Source organism: Fukomys damarensis, unplaced genomic scaffold (assembly GCF_012274545.1).
Source record: "Fukomys damarensis isolate Sample0158 unplaced genomic scaffold, DMR_v1.0_HiC HiC_scaffold_12, whole genome shotgun sequence".
In the NCBI taxonomy this organism is placed as follows: domain Eukaryota; kingdom Metazoa; phylum Chordata; class Mammalia; order Rodentia; family Bathyergidae; genus Fukomys; species Fukomys damarensis.
Window position 1 is genome coordinate 55,041,408 of NW_022900924.1, and position 21,695 is coordinate 55,063,102.

The 21,695-nt window shown below is 55.3% G+C and overlaps 1 protein-coding gene across 3 annotated transcripts in view; it reads left to right on the forward strand.

The window, feature by feature from the left end:
* Ccdc12 (coiled-coil domain containing 12) overlaps positions 1 to 21,414 on the forward strand; it is a 45,879-nt gene extending 24,465 nt beyond the window's left edge. Inside the window, exons 2-7 of one of the 3 annotated variants that reach the window (XM_010624348.3) lie at positions 5,496 to 5,563; positions 17,076 to 17,155; positions 18,797 to 18,858; positions 18,957 to 18,991; positions 19,534 to 19,610; positions 20,649 to 21,414. In XM_010624348.3, the coding sequence (XP_010622650.1) occupies positions 5,496 to 5,563; positions 17,076 to 17,155; positions 18,797 to 18,858; positions 18,957 to 18,991; positions 19,534 to 19,610; positions 20,649 to 20,707 (381 nt within the window). In that variant the 3' untranslated portion in view covers positions 20,708 to 21,414. The other 2 variants (XM_010624349.3, XM_010624346.3) reach the window with 2 other exon arrangements.
* The last annotated feature ends 281 nt before the right edge of the window (positions 21,415 to 21,695 follow it).

The following is a 21,695-nucleotide window of genomic DNA, read 5'->3' on the forward strand; positions in this document are numbered from 1 at the left end:
GAGTGCACCCAGGGCACTCCACCACTGAGCTATATCCCTTGGCCTATTTGTTAGACTTCCCTCACCTTAAGATGGCTGCTACATAAAATAGCCTTCTTCCCATAATTCCCTGCTTCTCGCCTAAAATATGGCTTCTACCAAAGTACAGTCTTCTTCCCGCCAAAAGAATGACCTGAAATTTACTACCTCCTAGCAACTAGTGATGACACAAGCTTCCCTAATCCCTAGCCATTACTCACTCAATCCCACCCCAGTTTCTATAAGCCACACCCCAATCCTAGAAGATGCACTCCCTGTCTAGGCCATATTGCTTTCTCTCGTTTGTTCAGAGATGTACCAGTAGATCCTCCCCGTAGTACAGGCTTGTTATGGTCCTGCTCTGGTCCTAGTTTTTGGCTCTTTTTACCTAACACTTTTTATTTTATTTTTGGTTCTGCTAAGTTGCTCAGGCTAGCTTAGAACCTTGATCCTCCTGTCTCATCCTCCCGAGCACCTGGATTACAGACAGGCACCATTGAACACTGCTTCCTTGTTTTCTTGTGACTGTTGTGCAAAGGGCTGATTCCCATGGAAATGTCATCAGGCCGCTGGGTCCAGCCAGTCACGTCTGTCTGGGTGATGGGACATGTTCTGCACTGGAGCTCTGTGGTGTCCTGGCTGGCTCAGGAATGAGCTAAGGCTGGGAGGAACATCTGTCTGCTGACCGTCCCCACCTCCTACTCCCTTCAACAAGGAGAGCCCCAGGCAGTAGCTCCTAAAACCTGCTGCTGGGGCAAGCCTCAGGCCAAGGGAGGGGCTTGTTCCTCGTTCCCCCTGCCCCCTGGACAGTAGCCCTGAGCACCCTGCGGAAAGGTACACACAAGGCCCTCTCCTTGCCTGGTCATCCTGGCCTCCTGGCTGGCCTGGGGTCGCTGCAGTTTCCCTTCACTGGGCAATGCTGTCTTCGGTAGCCCCGTGGTCCCCCTGCTGGACACCAGGGATGGGGCTGGAGGGTTGCTTCTTCCCTCAGCATGTCCTAGGGATGCAGAGCACACAGGGCACAGAGCAACCTTGTCTTTGCTCCTTTGGGTGCACTGGAGTCCTTGAGGGCAGGGTACTTGCTTTCCGTGACCCTGCCCTGAAGCAGAGCCAGCACACCAGGGCTGTAGGGGCTGCCAGGGAAGAGACACCCTTCCTTGACCTGGTAGTAGGGGCAGCGCTTTCTCTCCCCACCCAACCTCCTTCATGTCTGGCTGCTGGTGACTGAAGCTGGTAGTGGTGGCGCTGCCTCTGGGCAGCAGTGAGGCTTGGTGCTGTCCATCTTTCCTGTGCCTGCAGCTGGAGGTCAGTTAGTGGCGCCTCCTTTGGAACTGGAGTTAAGCCCAGCCCGTGCAACTTAGCGAAACCCTGCACCAAAACAAACAAATAAATAAAGATCTGGAGCTGCATGGAGGCTGAGGCAGGAGGACTGTTGTGAGTTGAGACCAGCCTGGGCTAATAATGAGTTCCAGGTCAGTCTCAACGACATAGTGAGACCCTGTCTCTAAAAAACAAAACAAAAATAAATAAATAAATAAAATAAAGATCTGGAATGCAACTCCGTGTAAAAGTGCTGGCTTCAATCCCTAGAACGGCAAAAAAAAAAGGTAGAACCAGGTGTGGTAGCATACAAACACAGTCCCAGCTTTAGGGAGGCTGAGGGAAGGGGTGGCTTAGTGGTAGTGGCACGCCTAGCATACGCTAGACTCCAATCTTCAGGGCCCCCAAATAAATAGAATCAGACAGTGGAGCAGGACTTAAAGCAACTCTTCCTTAAATATTTTTTCTTTTTCTTGGTATCAGGGATCGAACTTGGGTCCTTGCGCTTGCAAGGCAGGTGGCAGAACCATTGAGCCAAATCCCTGGCAAAATTTAGGTATACTATTTCTTTTCTTTTCTTTTTTTGGTACCAGGGATTGAACTCGGGACCTTGTGCTTGCAAAGCAGGCAGAGGCACCACTGAGCTAAACCCCCAGCCCTCTTCCTTAAATATTTGAGAATGCAATGAAATTCCGTTGGCCTGAGTTTTCTAGAACTGTATAGACTGTTTCCTCTTGAGTCGGTGACGCTAACAAGGCATTGCCTTTCAAGGAATGCCTGTTTCACCTGTCAGCAACTTTACTGGCTCACACACCATGCCCTTACGCCTGAGGCCTGAGACAGGCGCTTGCTAAATTGCTCAGACTGGGCTCACACTTGCAACCCTGCTGCCTCAGCCGCCGAGCGCTGGGATTACAGGTGTGCAGACTCCTTATTACCCTTCCAGTGCTGTGAGACCCATGGTAATTCCATGTCTCCGCCACACAGCTGGAGCTCTGTCCATCTGCTGTAAGTCCTGCTCCACTGTCTGATTCTTTTTGGTTTTTTTTTTTGTTTTTTTGTTTTTTTTTGAGACAGGGTCTCACTAGGTAGTTGAGATGGACCTGGAACTCACTATGTAGCACAGGCTGGTCTCGAACTCCCAGCGATCCTCCTGCCTCAGCCTCCTGAGTGCTGGGATTACAGGCGTGCACTACCATGCCTGGCTTCCACTGTCTGATTCCATTTATTTTGGGGCCCTGAGGATTGGAGTCTAGCATATACTAGGCGTGCCACTGCCACTAAGCCTCCCCTTCCCTCAGCCTCCCTAGAGCTGGGATTGTGGTTGTATGCTACCACACCTGGTTCTACCTTTTTTTTTTTTTTTTTGCAGTTCTAGGGATTGAAGCCAGCACTTTTACACGGAGTTGCATTCCAGATCTTTATTTTATTTATTTATTTTTGTTTTGTTTTTTAGAGACAGAGTCTCACTATATAGTTGAGACTGACCTGGAACTCATTATTAGCCCAGGCTGGTCTCGAACTCACAACAGTCCTCCTGCCTCAGCGTACATGCAGCTCCAGATCTTTATTTATATATTTGTTTGTTTTGGTGCAGGGTTTCACTAAGTTGCACAGGTTGGGCTTGAACTTTTGGTCCTCCTGCCTCAGCCTCCCAGAGTACTGGAATCACAGACTTCTGATTTTATTTATAAGAGTGTGTTCCCCGCTAAAAGGATTTCAGACATTAGAAAGCAGCTTAGTCAGGCCGTGTTGGGACAGATCTGTTGATGAGACTCCTGCAGTCCTGCCACAGAGGCTCTTCCTTCCCGCAGTCTCTGAGGGAGGTGAAGGCAGGAGCTGGTGGAGAGAAGAGTTGGGTTTTTTTTTCTTTCCCAGTACCAGGGATCAAACTCGAGACCTCGCACTTGCAAGGCAGGCGGTGGAACCATTGAGCTAAATCTCCAGCCCTAGGAGAGATGAGTTGGTAGGTGGGGAGTCAGGGTGGTCCAGTCCCAGCTCTGAGCTGCCCCGAGGTGCTCCAGGAGACCCTGCACAGAACAGGACCTGGGTGGGGACTTAAGACCTGGATGTGCATGGCAGTGGCTGTCAGCTGCCCAGAGCAGGGGGCCTTCGTCTGGCGGCCTTGAGGGGCTAGGAGTTGCTGTCATTCTGGGGTGGGTGCCAGCTAGGGCTTAGAGCAGTGGGCATTGCTGTCTGTGGGTGGAGAGGTGGGAGGCTTAGGGAGGAAGGGGTGGAGCAAGGGGGAAATGCAGGCTGGCTGGGGGTGGGTAGATGGGCCAGGCCCCGGGTTAAAGAGTCCCAGGAAGGGCAGGTGTCTTGGATCCTGAGACTCTGGGCACCCGGGGTGCTGCCCGCTGTCCAGCTTGGGCTGAATGGGGTCAGATCTGACCCATGTGGGAGCACTGGAAGGTGGCTGAGGTCAGAGCCCTTTATAGAGATGGTGCTGCTCTTGATAAGCAAGAAGGCTGGGCCTGGAACTGGCTGACGTGCAGCTAGCGCAGGTAGACAGGTCCTGTGGCCCTGGCGGGTGCGTTCCTCTTTCCTTTGGCAGCCATATCCTGGGTTTGCCTGTGCATTGAACTGATAAGGACCTGGATTGAATGATTCTGGGGCCCCCAGTTCTGTCCTTCGACGGGTGCTCTCTGCCCTGCCTTGGAGTCACTACCTAACAGGGCTGTTGGGGACCCTGCCCCTGCCACTGTGGCTGGCCCAGGGGCCCGGTGTCCTCCTTAGTCTCTCCCATCCACAGAGCCAGGGCTGTACCCCCGCCTGCCAGCCGGCTGGCTATTTAAAAATGTCCTTTAAGTATTTGAGTATTTTCTCATCCTTGGTGAATAACTTGGATTTCTGCAGCCAGTGGGCGGTGGGGGTGCCAGCCTGGCTGAGTTTGACCCTGCCCAGGGTAGGAAGGAACCCATACTGGCAGAGCCCCCTTTGCAGTTCTGGAGCCTGCAGAGAAGCCTCTCGGGAAGAGTTCTTGCCGCTCACCGAGGGTGGTGTCCCCCTCCCCTGACTGAGGTCCATGTGGCTGGCCGGGGTGGGGGGACTTGGGGTGTGCAGGCTTTGGCGCTGCCTGCCTGCTGGCAGGGTGGGGTGCATGCCTGCGGGGACTTGGTGTGCTGACCTCTTCCTGCTTAGGGGTGTGCTCCCTGCTGCTCTCCCTGCCCTCTGCATGACCGGGTTCAGCCTCACAGCTGGGGTGTGCGGGGCAGGGATCCGCAGCAGCAAGATGGGAGGCAAGAGTGCCTAGGATGCTTCCTACTGCGGGTGGAAGCGGGGAGTGTCCTGTTGTGGGTCACGGGACACCTGAAAACAAGCGCACTGTGCCAAGGTTGGCATGAGCACCACCTCTCTAGGCTGAAAAGGGGTGAGGAGAGATAGGGCACAGGCAGAAGGCTGAGGCAGGAGGATCACTTGAGTCCACGAGTTAAAGATGAGTCTGGGCAACATACAAGATCCCAAGTTGAGAACCGTCAAAAGCAAAAAGTGTGTGTGGGGGGGTTGGTCACAAGAGCTAGATTTGGAAGAAAACTTTCCCATAGAAACTTCAAAAGAATTCCCTCTGCCTCTCTCTCAGAGTATGTCACAACCCCCATTCTAGTTGGAGACGAGGTTCCTAGAGGGACCTAAATAGGGATTTCTGGCTGGGCGTGGTAGGGCGCACCTGAATCCCAGCACTCAGGTGGGTCAGGAGGATCACCATGAATTCAGGCCAGCCTGAGCTATAGAGACTGTCGCAATGCCCTACCCACTCTGCCCATAGATATTCTGGAGAGGCCTGTGGCCTGGGGGGAGGTCAGGAGGCCTGAGCTCTGTCAGACCTGGGTGCTGGTGATAAGTCCTTCCTCCCCCTCTCCCCCTCCCAGCAGGTGGCTCTGTCCAGGCTCCTGAACGTGGCTGGCTGCTAGCCTGGGCCCTGTGGCACTGGCCAGCTCCACTTCCCGTCACGGGAAGCCCTCTGGGCCTGCCTGCTAAGTGTCGGAGGACTGCCCTGTGCTGGGACCCGAGGGGGCGCGGGCTGCACATCTGGGAGCATCACGCCGCGCGAGGCCGGAGCGTGTGGCTCCTGAGTGTCCCGTCCTTGTCGGCTCTGCACAGCATGGGCTGGAATTGGGAGCAGCAACTGAGCCAGTGGTTTTCTTCTTTTCTTGCAGGACAAAGAAGATGGGGAGCCGAAGATCAAGCAACTCCGAGAAGAGGAGGAAGAAGGCGAGAAGCACAGGTTGGGCCTGCGTGCGCGCGCGCTCAGTGACTGTCTGCCCTCTCTCATCCGGCCCTGCATCCTCTCCTTGGCTGCCTGGCTGTTCCTCCTCCAGCACCTTTCCTCTTGTGAAGCACGTCACCTGCAGTCAGCCCTCTCTCCCCCGTGGGGGTGATGGACTGTGTCCCCCTCTCCGGTCACTCACGCTTCCTGAGCAGTATTTGTCTGCCTGTCTGCCCATGCTGCCCTTTGCAGAGCCCCCACCCCCACCCCCCGCTGTCTTGATAGCGCTCAGCTCCCAGGCTGCCTCTTAGCTGTCTTCGCCTCTGTTCCCCAGGTAATTCCTGTAGGACATTGATCCTATTTGCTAAATCCTGGCCTGTGGTTGAGTTGCTGCAAGTTGCCTAGCACAGCACATGTGAGGGTCTGGCCACGCTTCCTTCATGGGCCTGGGCAGGAGGTGCGCCCACCCTCAGTCTTTGGGCTGTACTGCTTCAGAGCTGCCCACTGCTTTGCTTCACAAATGCCTGTGAAGCCTGGGGTCCGTGGCTGGGTGGTGGAGCGCTTGCCTAGCAAGTATGTGCAAGGTCCTGGGTTTGATCCCCAGCACTGCCAAAAAAATGTGGGCAAGGAAGAGCTACTAAGCGTGATTGAAATATACAGGGAATGTTTAAACTTTAAAAGTATATTACCACTAAGAGAAGGCACAATGCCTTGACCCCTCCTTAGAATCCTCCCCTTGGCCACTTTGAACACACTTTTCCACCCTTCTTGCCACTTTCTGCAGCAGTTCTGGAAGTCCCCTTTCCTGATACCTAGCTGTGCTATTGTGGCTGCTTTAATGTCCTGAAGTGATTCAGAACATTTCCTTTTTGTGGTCGTTTGACTTTGGGGAAGAGCCAGAAGTCACACGGTGCCACATCAGTGAACAAGGTGGGTGAGGACAGTGTCGCGCTCATACAAGCCTGCCTTTTCCTTGGATGGCACTCAGCAGCAGCATTCACTGCTTTTTGATCACACTTCAAAAAAAGGTACTGTCTTGTTACTTTTCTTGTTGCTGAGACAAAACACCTGATGCTGAACGTTAAGGAAGGAAAGGATTTTTTGGCTCACAGACTATAGAGGTAGGTAGGGTGGCACAGCAGAGGGGCATCGCAGAGGAGAAACAGTTCATGATGGGCAGAAGATAGCAAAGCAAGCAAGGGACGAGACAAGCCTCTTTCTGTCCTTTATGCTGTACCCAGGCTACCAGGATTAGGACAATGCCAAACCAGTCAGTGGACTGAATTAGTAATCACCCTGAATTACGCTGGGTGGCCTCATTATTATTATTATTATTATTATTATTATTATTATTATTATTAATTTTAATTTAAAAATTTGGATATTGAACCCAGGTCCTCTTACATGCTAAGCAAGCATTCTGCCACAGAGCTACATCCCTAGCCCTTGTTATTTTATTTTGAGACAGAGTCTCGTTAAATTGCCCAGGGTAGCATCAAGTTTGTGATCTTCCTGCCCCAGCCTCCCAAGCGGCTGGGGTTATAGGCCTGTACCACCACCCCTGGCCTTGGTGGTCTCTTCTGATCCTTCTCTTTTCTGGGAAAGAAGGGTCCTTGGCTAGTGGCAGGGAGTCAAACAGTAGATGTGAGTATTGGGCCATGTACCTGTCTCGTGAAGGGAAAAGCAGGTTTCAGGGTGGAGACCTGTAGGGCAGGAAGGAGAACTGCTGAGGTTCCCAGGCAGAGCTGTGGCATGGGCGTGACTCAGCCCACCTCGCAGGCCTCCTACAAGGCCCAAGTGCTGCAGAGCGGGCGTGGTGGCCCTTTCTGGGAGGCATGGCCAGTGCTGCCCCACTCCCCTCAAGCCACACAGACCTTGCCTGAGGCCTGGGGGGTGATGAACGTCTCTCATGCCCGGCCCTGCCCCTCCCTCCCTCCCACTCCCACTGTGCCCTGACCTGGGTCCTCCCTGTGCCCTGCCATCCTGTGCTGCCGCTGGCTCTGATCGGCAACCTCTGGGGGACCCCAGGCACCCTCCACATTACTTGATGTCCCTTGCAGAGGCGTGGTGGCCTTGTACACACCACACAGACCCAGAGCTGGTGGTCAGATTTGTCGACTGGCATAGCTGATGCATCGTGCACTTTTTTGTTTTTTTACCTAGGGTCATGGGGAAATACATTTTGAGACAATTCCTGGTTCAGCGGCGGGCCCTGAAATATTAGGAACTACAGAGGGAGCACGCTGAGGATTGCAAGCAGCTCGTAGGTTAGGCAGTGCCCTGTCTGTTATCAGCCCGCTGTTGGGTTGGAGCCGGCAGGTGGGAGGGGAGGGGAGGCCACCCTGCCCGGCCCTGCCTCCCATGGCGCTGGACGAGGTCTGCACCAGCAGGAGCAGTGACAGTGGCTTGTATTGCAGAGGAAGCCGGGCCGTGGTCTTCCTGCTTCCAGGCTGGGAACCTGTGCCTGACTTGTGTGGAGCCTGTGCTGCCTAGCTGAGGCCCAGCCTGGCCAGGCCCAAGCTCTTCAGTTGCCGATGCCTGACTTTCACCGCTCTGCAGGCCGAGTGCCGGGATGGTGCTGCTGTGCCTGGGCGTTTGGCAGATCAGCCTGACCTGGCACACGTTGCCGCACTCCAGGATGAGCCCCTACGCAGCCCTACCCTCCAGTCCCGAGTTCCTCAGTCGGCTCCAGGCCCAGGTGTCCTGTCTCGGCCAGCGGGGTGGCCATGGCACTTTTGTCGGCGAAGCAGCAGCACAGAGACCTGCGGCACTGTCTCCTGACCCTGTTGCTTAGAAGCAGGCCTAAGAGTGCCGTAGAGTGAATCCCAGAGGATTGGAGTAAGGAGGGTGGTAACCTCCCTCACCGTGACTCAGCCCCTGGCACGTCCCTTCTGTGCAGGAGGAGGGGCATGGCTGGTACTTTCTGCATGGAAAGAGTTAGGACATCTTGTGTTGTGACCTTCGCATCAGGACACCAGGCCTAAAGCCTGAAATTGCCATCTGCCCAGGGGCCGGGCGTGGTCCACATTAAAGGTGTGGGAACTACAGTTTTGGCTGAAGTCACTTGGCTAAAATCTCCCAGCAGTGGGATCCTCCCTGCTTCCTCTCTGAGGCGCCCCAGGGTGAGAGCAGTGAGCTCACCCAGCCTTCTTTGTCACCAGTGAGGTAATGCAGCCATGGCCACCCCTGCCTGAGTCCTCCAGACCCTCGGTGGTCCCACGTGGGGAGCACTGGGACCTCTGTCCCACTTGGCTGAGGAGAGCTTCTCTTCCCTGGCAGCCTGGGCAGTCTGTGGGCCAGGCCGACCGCTGGGCTGAGAGCCATTCCCCTCCGAGTGGCCCATAGGGTGGGGGTGAGGGCCGGGGCTGCAACACCCCTTCCTGTATCAAGCGCTTTGCTTTGAGCCCTTGGGATTCACCACATATCTGTATTTCTCCTTTTAAGTTTAAATCGGTATTTAAAGTACATTTCAGTTTTTCTAATTGTAGAAAACAGAATACAGGTTAAGACCTATCTGTATATGTCGTATGGCTTTGTAGCCTTTTTTACCTACTGTGGCCATGTCTGAGAAACATTCTGTTCAGCTTTCTATGGCTTTTCTCTTACTATGTTTGCGAGCTCTGCAGCTCATTTGTTAGGCCTGCCTTTGGTGAGTCAGCTGTTTTGGATTCTGTGAGCACCACTGGCTGTGGGTTTTGGGTGGGCTGGGTGCAGAGCTCAGCTGGAGACTGAGAGGACTGGGTTGGGCTCTTCAGTGTCTTGTGAGAGCAGCACAGGCAGACTGGTGCGGTCTGGCCATTGCCTGAGCAGTACCGGCTGCCTCTGACCTTGGTGAGTTCTGTGGCAGTGTTGTGGATCTGTGGTGGGGCTCCCAGATGGGACTCGTTTCTGGACCCTGACTCCTCTGGCCGTAGGTTTTGTTGTTTGTGTGTTTTCAGCGCTGGACATAGAACCTAAATTCTCCTCTGAGATCACCGCTGGCTCTGCCGCCTGGTTTATTTGTTTTTCTTTGGTACCAGGGATTGAACTTGGGCCCTTGAGCTTGTGAGGCAGGTGGCAGCACCACTGAGCTAAATCCCCGGTCCCTGGCTGCCTGTTTTTAAGGTGAGAGTGTGGCTGTGTGGTTTCTCTTGAGTTCTTCCTGCCTCCGACACTCTTGACCCACTGTGGTTTTGGGGCTAATGAAGCAAGGAGTAGCAGGAAGAGCTGAGAGGATGAGGATTTGTGGGCGGAGGAATTGTTTCCAAGATGATGCTACGGCTGACCGTGGAGGGGCTCTCCAGAACGCTGGCTGCGCCCCTGACCCCGACCCCCAGGAGCCTTGGGGTTGGATTCCAACTCCCACTCTTCCATCGCCTCGGCACATCCCCGAGTCTCTCTGGCTGTTTCCACACCTTCAGACCTCAGTGCCCGCTGCCGTGCTGAAGGGTGGACCTGGAGCGCGGGGTGCTGCCAGGGATCCTGCCCCCTTTCCAAAGCCCTCTGCGCAGGCATTCGCCAGGCTCGGCCAGTTTCTGGGCCACGTTCTCCTGGCAGCGCGTGTGACAGGTGGCAGCACCACTGAGCTAAATCCCCGGTCCCTGGCTGCCTGTTTTTAAGGTGAGAGTGTGGCTGTGTGGTTTCTCTTGAGTTCTTCCTGCCTCCGACACTCTTGACCCACTGTGGTTTTGGGGCTAATGAAGCAAGGAGTAGCAGGAAGAGCTGAGAGGATGAGGATTTGTGGGCGGAGGAATTGTTTCCAAGATGATGCTACGGCTGACCGTGGAGGGGCTCTCCAGAACGCTGGCTGCGCCCCTGACCCCGACCCCCAGGAGCCTTGGGGTTGGATTCCAACTCCCACTCTTCCATCGCCTCGGCACATCCCCGAGTCTCTCTGGCTGTTTCCACACCTTCAGACCTCAGTGCCCGCTGCCGTGCTGAAGGGTGGACCTGGAGCGCGGGGTGCTGCCAGGGATCCTGCCCCCTTTCCAAAGCCCTCTGCGCAGGCATTCGCCAGGCTTGGCCAGTTTCTGGGCCACGTTCTCCTGGCAGCCTGTGACCGCTGCGGTTGTCAGGGAGGCCCGGGGATGGGACAGGGAGGGGACTTCATCGCCCTGTGTGTTCTCTGTCTCCCAGTGGGGAGCTGCTGGCTCTCTGGAAGTTTAGTTACATGAGCTGTCCAGACCCCGAAGGGAACTGTTAACTGCCAAACAAAAGTGCCCCCTGGTACTCAGCTGTGGTGACTGCACTCTCCAGCTGGTCCCCTCCCTGCTGGTACTGTACTCATTATACTGCTGGAGCTGTCCGTGTGGGGAGTGCTTTGTCCCTGTTTCCTTACTGTTTCAATGGAATCGTCTACGTGGGGCAGGATCACTGGGTTGAGGGGTTTGGACGTTAAGCAGCCTTGAAAGAACTGTCCACATGGGGCCCAGGCCCAGTCTGGTTGCCTTCTCCCAGGTTTTCCTGGCCCTCTAGGGTCTGGTACTGCACCGACCGGGGAGGCCTTGTTATTTGTTGACTTTGGGACACACGGTGGGTCTAGATGTGCAGAGCCTAAAGCTAATGGTGTGATAGAGTTGTGTGTGTCCCCTTCCCAGAGGCTCTGGTGCCTCCCGCTCCGAACATTAGAGACAGAAGCCTGTGTGGCGGGGCTGGGCCTCCCCTGGGTCTGTTTCCATGAAGAGAGCCGTGTGGGGACTGAATGGCCAGGAGGCCTCATCCCCAGCAGCTGGTCGTGTGGACTGCTCCCCTACAGGAGTCCAGGGCAAGGCAGGCGTGGTGGCACATGCCTGTTGTCTCAGCACTCAAGAGGCAGGGGCAGGATTGCTGAGAGTTCAAGGCCAGCCTGGGCTACATAGTGAGTTCAGGACCTAGACTACTACATAGTAAGACTGTCATAAAAAACAAACAAAAAAGACCGCTTAAGCACAGAAGAGAGGCTGATGCCAAGGCCACATCAGGAAGCCTGAGTGAGGGGGTGCAGCTGAGAGGCCCGCATGGGCAGTTCTTTCTTTGTGCCCCACTCGTTAGGGATGAAGCCGGACCAAGGGGTCATGTCGAAGCCTTGTTTCACAGGCTGGTCCAGAACTCTGCTTGCCTAGCTTTTTCCTCCCCTTCCCTGCCTGGGAGGGTGTGAAAAACACCCCAAATGGTGAAGTTCCCTGAGCCTCTAGGCCCCTGCAACTGGCCAAGGAGGGCCCTGCTGCGGTCACTACGCCACTCGGGTACAGGCAGGTCCTTCTGCAGGAGGAAGCACTGCCCACTTTGGAAGGAGGCTCAGGAGAAGGTGTGCGGGACTGTCCTTTGCTGTGCCGTGAGGACCGTGGATGTCGCTCAGAAGCAGGCTGCTGTAACCCAGCTCCGCCCTCTGCCTGTGTGGGGTGCAAGTCAGGAAGAGCCTGGGAGGGCCCTGGCTGGGGACCGGTCCCTTTCCCCAGCCGGAAGCTGAAGCCGTCCGGGCCTGTGTTGAGCACTAGAGCTGGTGCCCCAGAGCTGGCCCTCGGGGCCGCAGCACAGGCAAGCAGCACCCTGGGGCAGGTGGGGCCTACATGCCCGGTGCTGCCTCGGGAGCCACAGGTGAAGCCTGAAGGCTGGGAAGGAGGAGCAGGCAGGGCTATCCCTGCAGCAGATGGGGCTGGGACCCTGTGAAGAAGTTTGGACTTGTTTTGAGGACCCTGTAGGCCCTGGGTCAGAGGCAGTAATGGGCAGGCAGCACTGGGGTTGCCACTGTGTCTGACACGGTGGAGAGACGGCAAAGCACAACTTGACAGTGGAGGGACTGTGGTGGCCCAAGGTCTCTGGCGCAAGAGCAGTGTCCTAGAAGCCTGTAGACTCACACACTGCTTCCTCTCCATAGGCACCAGAGCAGAAGAACCCAAAAGCCTGGCCCTAGGCCAGTGAGATGCTGGGAGTGCGTGCAGATGCAGGGTCTGCCCGGTTACAGAGCCTGCGTCCTCTGCCCTGGAGGTCAGCCTCGCTGCCGCCCCTCTGCCCGTTTCCTCTTGGCTGCTGGGCTGGTTGTTCCAGTGTAGTAATCAGAATGCTGATTAGTATTAGAAACTGAAAAATATGGAAAGTCAAAGAAAGTTAAAACATTTCTCCCCTGTGAATTTTCTGTTACTTGTTCAAAACAATCCCTTAAACTTATTTTCAGTGGTTATAGAATGACCTGCCTCATGGGTATAGCTATTTGGGTGCTTACTTATTTTTGAGGCAGGGTCAGCCCAGGCTGACCTCGAACTCCAGAATGATCTTCCTGCCTCAGCCTTCTGAGTATGCACTATCACTCCAGGATGCATCTTAGTTTTGAGTACATGAGGGATTCAGGCAGTTCTGAATTGAGAGCGTCTCCGGCAATCAGAACACCTCCTCCACTCCAGCTGCCGGGCCTTGGGGCAGGCTGTGCGCAGGGAGGGAAACTCCTGTATCAGCACACCCTGCTCCCCGCCCTCACCCTGCCCTTCTCAGCCCTGCAGTGAGTCTTGGTGTTCATTTCAAGGAGGGTCGTAGAGTGTCTCTGTTGTCCGTTGGCATGTGACATTTTGCTCGATGTGTCCCCTGCCCTGGGAAGGGGTCTGGGGGCTGTGTCCTTGCACAGCATCTGTGGGATGGGGAGGCCCTGCTGTCTCGTGTACCTTGGCCTGCAGTCCCTTGAGAGCTTCCTGTCATCTGACCCCAGCGTTGCCTGGCATAGGCAGGGCCATGGGATTGGATGCTGCTCTGCCCTCTTGTCCAGGTCTGCTCTGCACCCCCTCGGCCGAGGGCTGCAGAGATGAGTGAGATAAGCCAGGACCCTGGCCGGCCCAGTTTCCAGGCTCACTAGAAGGGACGCCAAGCTGGGGAGAGAGGATGCAGGGGGCTCTGGGGGAGCCTTGGCAGCTGCCGTGCAGGGTGCAGAAGTGGGGGTGGCCCACTCGAGAGGTGGGGCCTTGGGAGGCCAAGCATGGACCGTGGGTCTGCCCTGTTCCCACCCGGCAGGTAGATCCCAGGGCTGGGGAAGGGGCTGCTGGGCAGGGAGAGAGGCCTCTGTCCTGTTCCCTACTTCACCCCACGCAGCCTCTGGACTCATGGATGGCCTTGATTTCCACATGTGCCAAGGAAGGCAGATCCCACCTGTGTCTCCAAGGGCCAGGGTCCAGGGCTGCAGCACCTCCTCCCTCCACAGCCTCCTCACTCTGAGGTGGGCAGCAGAGCCAGTACTGGGCTCCTGTGGCCCCAGGAGGCATCTTCAGCTGTTGGTGGCCACTTCAGCATTTCCTGGCTTGCCGGTGTAGCTGCCTTACTGGTCTGGCTGGCACTGTGTTCACATCCTGCCCATGGCAGCCTGAGCCTTGTCTTTCTTATCTCAGTTCTGGTCTTTTGGGTTTAATCATCCCATTTCCTTCCTCTTGTGTATTATATACTCTTTTCCTTTTCTTTTAGTAGTTTCCATAGAGATAATAGCATACTTTTTTTTTTTTTTTTTTTTTTTTTTTTTGGTACTGGGGATTGAACTCAGGTCCTTGCGCTTGCCAGGCAGGCAGCAGAACCGGAATCACTGAGCTAAATCCCCGGCCCCCATTAGCATTCATCTTTAACTTATCAAAGTCTAATAAAAAGTAGTGGCACTTTCATCATTTCCCATACAGCTCTAGGTCTCAGAACATCCTGACGTCACTTACCTTTTTTTTTTGACATAGGTCTCTTTATATGGGTCAGGCTGGCCTTGAACTCACAGCAATCCTCCTGTTCAACCTCCTGAGTGCTGAGATTCAGGTGTGCATCACCACACACCACGTGTGTGGATTTTCTTTCTTCCTTTGGTTGTTTTTGGTTTTTTTGAGATGGTCTTACTATGTAGTCCAGGCTGGCCTTGAACTTGGGGCAGTCCTCCTGCCTCAGCTTCCTAAGTGCTAAGATTACAGGTGGGACCCACCACATCTGGCTCTGTTTTGAATATCCTGTCCTGAAGGCATGTAAACTAGATTAGAATTCTTGCAAGGGTTTTACTTTCTTTGCACATCTCTGAGATGGCATTCCACTGTCTCATGGTTTCCATGTGTTCAGTTAAGAAGTTGGCCGTCAGTCTTATTTTTTTTCTTTGAAGGTTTCTCTTTGGGTTTTTGTTTCCTTTTTTCTTTTTTGGTGGTTTGGCAGTCACTTGCCTAGGTATGCTTTTCCTTGGAATTCAGTTTTCTTTAATTTATGGTGATGGTTGATGATTATTTCCTTCATTAATTCTGTGTGATTCTTTGATTCTATAAAATTTTCAGTCACTGTCTTTTTTTGTGTGTGTTTGTTTTTTTGTTTTTTGAGCCAGGGTCTCACTATGTAGTTGGGACTGACCTGGAACTCACTATGTAGCCCAGGCTGGTCTCAAACTCACAGCGATCCTCCTGCCTCAGCCTCCTGAGGGCTGGGATTATGGGCGTGTACCACCATGCCCGGCCTAAGTAGGGTTTTTTAGAGGGTGTGGGTTGAGACAGGGTTTTGCTGTGTACTCCAGGCTGGCCTCAAATTTATGACAATCCTCCTGCATCAGCCTCCTGAGTGCTGGGATTGCAGGTGTGTGCCGCCATGCCTGGCTCCATTTAATTAATTTACAGTTTACAGTTCTGCTAAAATTATCTTGTGGTCTACGTTCATGAACTTTTATTAATTGTGATTGTTTTAAATTTCATTTCTGATAATTGTATATATATTTCTTATGAGTATATTTCTATTTATTTTTTCTCATGGTTTTTATTGAATCCTGTGTGTTGTGTATGAAAATTTCTGGAGCTGTTTCAAGGTTCTGGGTCATTCACTGTCCTCTAGAAAGAAGCTTATAGCTAGCTGGGCCTGCCTACTGAGTCGTCTCTCTCTGGTGTCATGAGATTGCAGGAAGCCCAGGTTTGGAGCTGCCCGTCGGTAAACAGACAGATGGTTCCAGGGGAGAGAGACCTGGTGTCAGGCATTATTGTCGCGCTTCCCTTATCTCTGCTCGGGCTGATTCTTGTTGTCATGGTACTTCTCCAGATAGATGTTTAAAATACACTAACATGGCGCTTGCTGAGTTGTTTGTAGAGGGAGGGGTTGAATCTAGGGCCTGTTTGGGAAAGGCCGGTGCCCAGCAGAGCCCAGTGCTCCTTCCCCCATGCCTCCTGCCCTTTAGCAGGGTTGGAGGCGTCTGCTCTCAGGCGAGAGCTTGAACCCAGCTCATACCCGCCGGGAGCACCCAGCAGAGCCTCTGCTTACAGATGGGAAAACCACGGCCTAGAAGGGCCTGTCCCCCTGCACGTGGGAGCTCAAGCAGGGCTCAGCCTGAGGCGAACCGGGATTGGGCTGTGGGCTGCTGTCTCTCCTCTCGCCTGGCCTCCTGCCCTCCCGCTGTGTCCTTCATGTTTCCGGCATGGGTGGGTGGAGGCCAGGGTTACTCACAGAACCTTGAGCCAGGTCTTTCTCACGAATCCCTGGGTCATCACTGGTCGCCAGCTGTGTGGCCGAAGTCCCCTGCCTCCCTCTGGAGAGGCTCATCCTCCCCTTTTGCCTGGACAGAAGGCTCATGGAGGACAGACAGCGGGTGGCCTCTTTGGGGAAACTTTCTGGGCTGGGAGCCTAAGAAAGTCTGAGGAGCCCACGGTGAAGGACCTAGAAGAGGGGGTGAGGAGGTGGGGACCCCCTTCTTCAGCCCCCACGGACTCTGAGCTCGCCACCCTGTGGACCAGGGCCTCTCCTTCCCGGGGCAGTGCTGTGAGCCTGTGTGCATGTGTGTGCACTCGCATGTGCGGCTGGGATCTGCAGAGACCCCCCGTGGGGTGAGGGGAGCCAGAGCAGCAGCAGGCCATGGATGCCGCATGGCTCTCCCCCTTCGGGAGTGGGGCCTCCGCCGGGGCACTGGCCGTGATTGCACCTGACATGGTCTCACCTGTCCCACAGCCTCTGGCCACTCCCCACAGTCCTGTGGTGGGGTCGTCCTCGTGTGTCCTGTGCCCCTTGGCCCCGTGTGCCACATCCTCTTGGGGTGCGTCCATGTCGCACCAGCTGTAGCAGCCCCGCCACTTCAGAGCCCCTCACACGCGTCTGTCCTGGCCTCACTCCGCTCCACACACTGCCTGCGCCTTTGACCCTCACACCCAGACCTTTCCACTAGCAGGTGAGGGACGGTGTGATGGGCTGTGTGACCACCAGCTTCTGGTGCAGGAGTAGCCCAGCCAGGAGCACCGGGCCTGGCCGGGAGCCGCCCCAGCTGTGGTGTCACATGGACAGTCCCTGCGAGAGACCTCGGTTCCTGCGACCGTTGAGTGAAATGGTGTAGGAGAGACGGGATGGTGCTGTGTCCAGGGGCCCCGGCATGGCTCAGGGAGCAGCCGTTCTCCCGCAGCACAGGCGGAGCCTTGGGGAGCAGTGGGCCTGGCCCTGAGGGCGGGTGAGGATGGAGAGATCCCCACAGTGCTTCTGCTCTTTGCTGTCCCTCGAAACTGGCCGTCTCCAGAGAGGCCAGAGGGGAGCCAGGAAGTGGCCTTCTGGGTGAGCCTGGGTGAGCGAGGCTGTCCTGCAGGTGACTCACCTCTGCTGTGCTCTGCCACCACAGGGAGCTCAGGCTGCGGAACTATGTCCCAGAGGATGAGGACCTGAAGAGGAGGAGGGTACCCCAGGCCAAACCCGTTGCAGGTAGGTGGCGGCCTCTGAGCCCCAGGACCTGCCAGCTGGCAGCATCTCGGGTGGGCGCACAGAGGCAGGGGCTTTGGGGTGAGGAGCAGAGATGTCCCGGCCTCTGGGGCAGCAGGGCAGGGCAGAGTGGTGAGAGCGGAGCGTGCAGGCAGACAGCACAGGGGCCCGGTATGCGCAGTGCAGCAGGCAGGGCCTGGGCCCAGCACAGGCATCTGCCAGAGCCTCCTGCTCCCTGGCCCTGGACTTTGGGTTTTTTGGTTTTTCTAAATAAATTTTATTTTATATTGTCCCACTTCATCAAGCCTGGACTTTATTTTTATTCTTTATTTTGTTATCAACTTTTGGTGCTTCTGGGAATCAAACCCAGGGTCTCACACATGCTAGGCAAATGCTTTACCACTTAGCTATATCTCTAGGCCAGTTTTGTTACAAACTTTTTTTTTCATTTTTGAGACAGGGCCTCAGTTCAGGCTGGCTTTGAATTCACTGTGTATCCCAGGCTAGCCTCGATGGCACTCCTCCTGCCTCCGTCTCCTGAGTGCTGAGATCACAGGTGTGTACCACTATGCCCAGTTTTGTTATCCACCTTTAATGTTACAAGTAGCAAATGAGGTCTGGAGATGTAGCTCAGTGGTGCTATGCCTGCCTGGCCAGCATAAGGTCCTGAGTTCAATCCCTGCTACTGAAAAAAACCAAAAAACAAGGAATGAATAAATAAATTTAGGAGTCATGAGGCAGCCCCATGGGAGGGTGCTTACCAGGTAGGAGCGAGGCCCTGGGCTCCATCCCCAGGGCTGCACGACAAATATGCAAACTCACACCTCATACTGTACTTTCAAACTCATTGAATTTGTTATTTGATGCATTTTGACACAGAAAGTTTGTCTGGTACTGGTCCTTTGGTACTAGATGCGCAAGCCAGACCTGGTGTCGATCGCCTCATGACCAGCCACCCTTTCAGCCAAAACAATTTGCTATCTGTGGTTTTTGGTCCTCGCTGAGCCTCCGAGAACCACTTACAGGAGGGCGCCCGGGTGCCGTCCTTCACGCGGTCTTGGTCTTCTCGTTAGTCACGTGTGGCCCCGTCACTCTCCCCGGCTTCCTGCTTCCTCCCTCCCCGAGATCCCTGCACTGCCTGTGATCTGGGCCCACCTGGTAGGGCAGCAGCGGATCAGGGCAAGGCAGTGAGAGAGAATAGAGGGCTGGGGAGCCCGGCCAGCCTCGGGGAGTGGGAAAGGGTGCCCCGGGCCCCTGGGTGACGGGGCTGGAGGAGCCCAGAGTTGTGGGTGCTTCTGCCTCTGACTGCACGGGGACCCACACCCCTCGGCATACGTGAGGTGGGATGGGAGAAGGCCAGGGTGCAGTGGAGACCTGCTTCCTGTGTACCAGGCAGCCCACCACTGTGGGAGACTGAGGCCACAGGTAGTGGTCTGGGTCCTGTGAACTCCAGCTTGCAGCCCCCTGCTACCCCTGCTGTTTGGTGGGGAGCCCAGGCCACTCCTCCAGAACTACCTGGTTGGGAGCCCAGGAGGAAGAGGGTAGCACAAGAAATCCGGGCCTGGACCCCCCTGTGGGAAGGCAGCCTGTCCTGCAGTGCAGCTCCTTTCTGACTGGCCTGCATTGTGGTCTTGCACCCTCTAGTGGAAGAAAAGGTGAAGGAGCAGTTGGAGGCCGCCAAGCCTGAGCCTGTCATTGAGGAAGTGGTAAGGTCCTTCCATCCCCTCCTCCCGCTGACCTTTCTCCCTTGCCTTCCCTCTGTCCCTGGGGCCCCTCCATCCTGATGCGCATCTCCTCCCCCCAGGACCTGGCCAACCTGGCACCCCGGAAGCCCGATTGGTGAGTGTTGCTGCAGCCAGGTGCAGACTGCGGGGGCCTTGGTGACAGTGGGAGCCCTCCATCCCAGGGGGACCAGATGAGGGAGGGGCAGCTGCTGCTTGTCCCTGCTTTCCTCTGCTCCCAGTTTTCTGTAGAGCAGGGTGCCTAACTTTAGGCCACTCCCACTGGGCTGAGGGTGAGGGGAGGAAGGTGCTGGGGCTTGGGGTGCACTGTACCTGGGCTTTATCGCTCTCCCCTGCAGTTCTGAGATGAATAACAGCAGCTGTGGCATTAACTGAGGAAGAAAGCTCCGGGCCCAGAGCCTGCGAGACAAGCTGTTTTGTGTGGGGTGGCCAGGCCAAGTCACTTCTGTCCGTGTCCAAGGGACCAGGCCAGGGGGATCCCCTAGCACTTCTTGGCACCGTCCCCTACCCTGGCAGGGTGCTGTCCTCGCTGCCTCAGTGAGGCTGGGTTGCAGAGAAGGGAGCAGCAGTCTCCTCTCAGTGTGGCCACCAGGGGGCATAGTTGCCCCCCCAAGCCTTCACCCTCCCTCCACCTGCCAGGGACCTCAAGAGGGACGTGGCCAAGAAGCTGGAGAAGCTGGAGAAGCGGACACAGCGGGCCATTGCCGAGCTCATCCGTAAGTGCAGCTGCAGGCCGGGGTCTGGCACTCGTGGTGGGGTCCAGGCGCAGGGCCCTCCACCGTCTGCCTGCCCCTCCCAGGTGAAAGGCTGAAGGGCCAGGAGGACAGCCTGGCCTCTGCTGTGGACGCCACCACCGAGCAGGAGGCCTGTGACTCTGACTGAGTGGCCGCCACCCCTCCGTTGCTGGGCCACCCGGCAGTGGGCCCAGCATCACCCCAGGTCCTCCCGGACAGCTGCAGCAGCCGTTGGGGCTGAGCCCCGCAGGGTGAGGACAGTCCCCCTCCCCAGGGTCCCTGCCACCCTGGGTGAGCATGCCCACGTCTGTGCATAATGCCAGTCTCAAAATGGAGACAAGTAAACCTGTGTACAGCAGAAACCTGTGAGGTGTGTGCTGGGTGCTTCAAAACAGGGAGGCCGTGGTGGTGGCAGCGTTGGAGGTGAAGGACTCGGGGACAGCTGGCTGGAGGGGTGGGAGAGCCTGGGGCTGACTTGGGTCTAATTGCAGCCCAGCGGTGGACATCTCAATGCGCTGGGTGACAGAGACGGGGTCTGGAGTTTCTTAGGACCGCCGCAGGCCTCGGCCTTGCCTAGTGCCCCATCCCAGTCCTCATGGGCCCCACACAGATAAGAAAGGAGGAGGAGACAGGGCCCTGTACGTCTCCTGGAGCCACTCAAACTTGAGCCCCACCCTGCCTGGCCCCCAGCAGCCCCTGTCTGCCCGTTGGACAGAGCCCCAGTCCACCTGCTAGAGGTGGACACGTGGGGCTTTCGGGGATTGTCGGCCTGGCTGCAGTCCTGGCTTGAGGATCCAGAATGCCTCTGGGGCTAATGAGCATGGCCCCTGGCTGCGCTGCCCATTGTCCCCAGAACTCTGTCTCCTCCAGGGTGCTGCAGCCAAGAGTCTCCCTTAGCGCTCTCCCTGTTCTGTCTGGAAACTCACTGGTGCAGCTCTGGTGGCAGTGCTGGGCCCAGGGCCAGGGCGGAGAGGACATGTGCATGTAGACGATCACGCCCTGTGACTTAAAATCCCACAGGTGCTCTCAGAAGCAGGAGCTGCACCTGCGATGAGGCCCAGGCAGCATCCCCTGCCTGAGCTGTGGGATGAGCCAGGACCACAAGGCACAGGGACCGCACTTGCCTACAGGTGTCAGCGCCAGAGCCACCACTCTCCGAGGATGAAGGCTGGAAGGGCTCTGCACGTCCTGGTGGCGCAGCATGGGAGGCTGTGGCCGTCGGAGAACTCAAGGCCCAGGGCCATGTGCGCCAGAGAAGTGCGCTTCTGCCCGGGTGGACCTGAGACCCGGCAGCAAGGAACGGAAATCAGAAATGTGAGAAAAGCCTTAAACAGTAGCCAGCAGCCCAGCATAGGGAGCATTTATAGCCAAAGAGATGGAAATGATAACATCCTAAAGTGAGCCTTAAATGGTTTGCTATCAGAGAGAGAAAGGAGAGCCTGGCCCCCATAATTCAACAACAGGAATCAGACATAAGAAAGAATTGATTAGAAGTCTTGGAAATGAAGAATGCAGTTATTAAACTCAGTGAATGTAATTATTGTGACCACTGTGGAAATCAGTATGGAGATTCTGAAAATAGAAATTGCATTATATCCAGCCTTTCTCCTTCTGGGTATCTCCTCGCAAGAATTAAAGACATCGTTTTACAGTGATCCTTGCACACCCATGTATGTAGCAGCACGATTCATAATACCTAAGATTTGGAAGGGGCCTACATATTCATCAGCAGATGAATGGATGGAGAAAAATGTATTTACACACAGTGGAGTATTACTCTGCCATAAAGAATAAATTGGAGTCATTTGTAGGAAAATAGATAATATGTGAAATAAATTAGACACAAACTTAACTGCATAGTTTCTCTTCCATGAGAAACCCAAAATATAAAGAGCAAATAAAATATAGACAATAGGAAGTAGGGATTTTGATCTTTTAAAGTGAGAAGGGGATCAAGAGATGCAGGACAGAGGAAAGAGAGGGGAGAAGTGGATGTGAAAAGTAAAATGTGTTAATATATTCAGTTCGTTCCTGAGGGCTGGTTGTAAGTCAGGTTGGTCAGGCTCC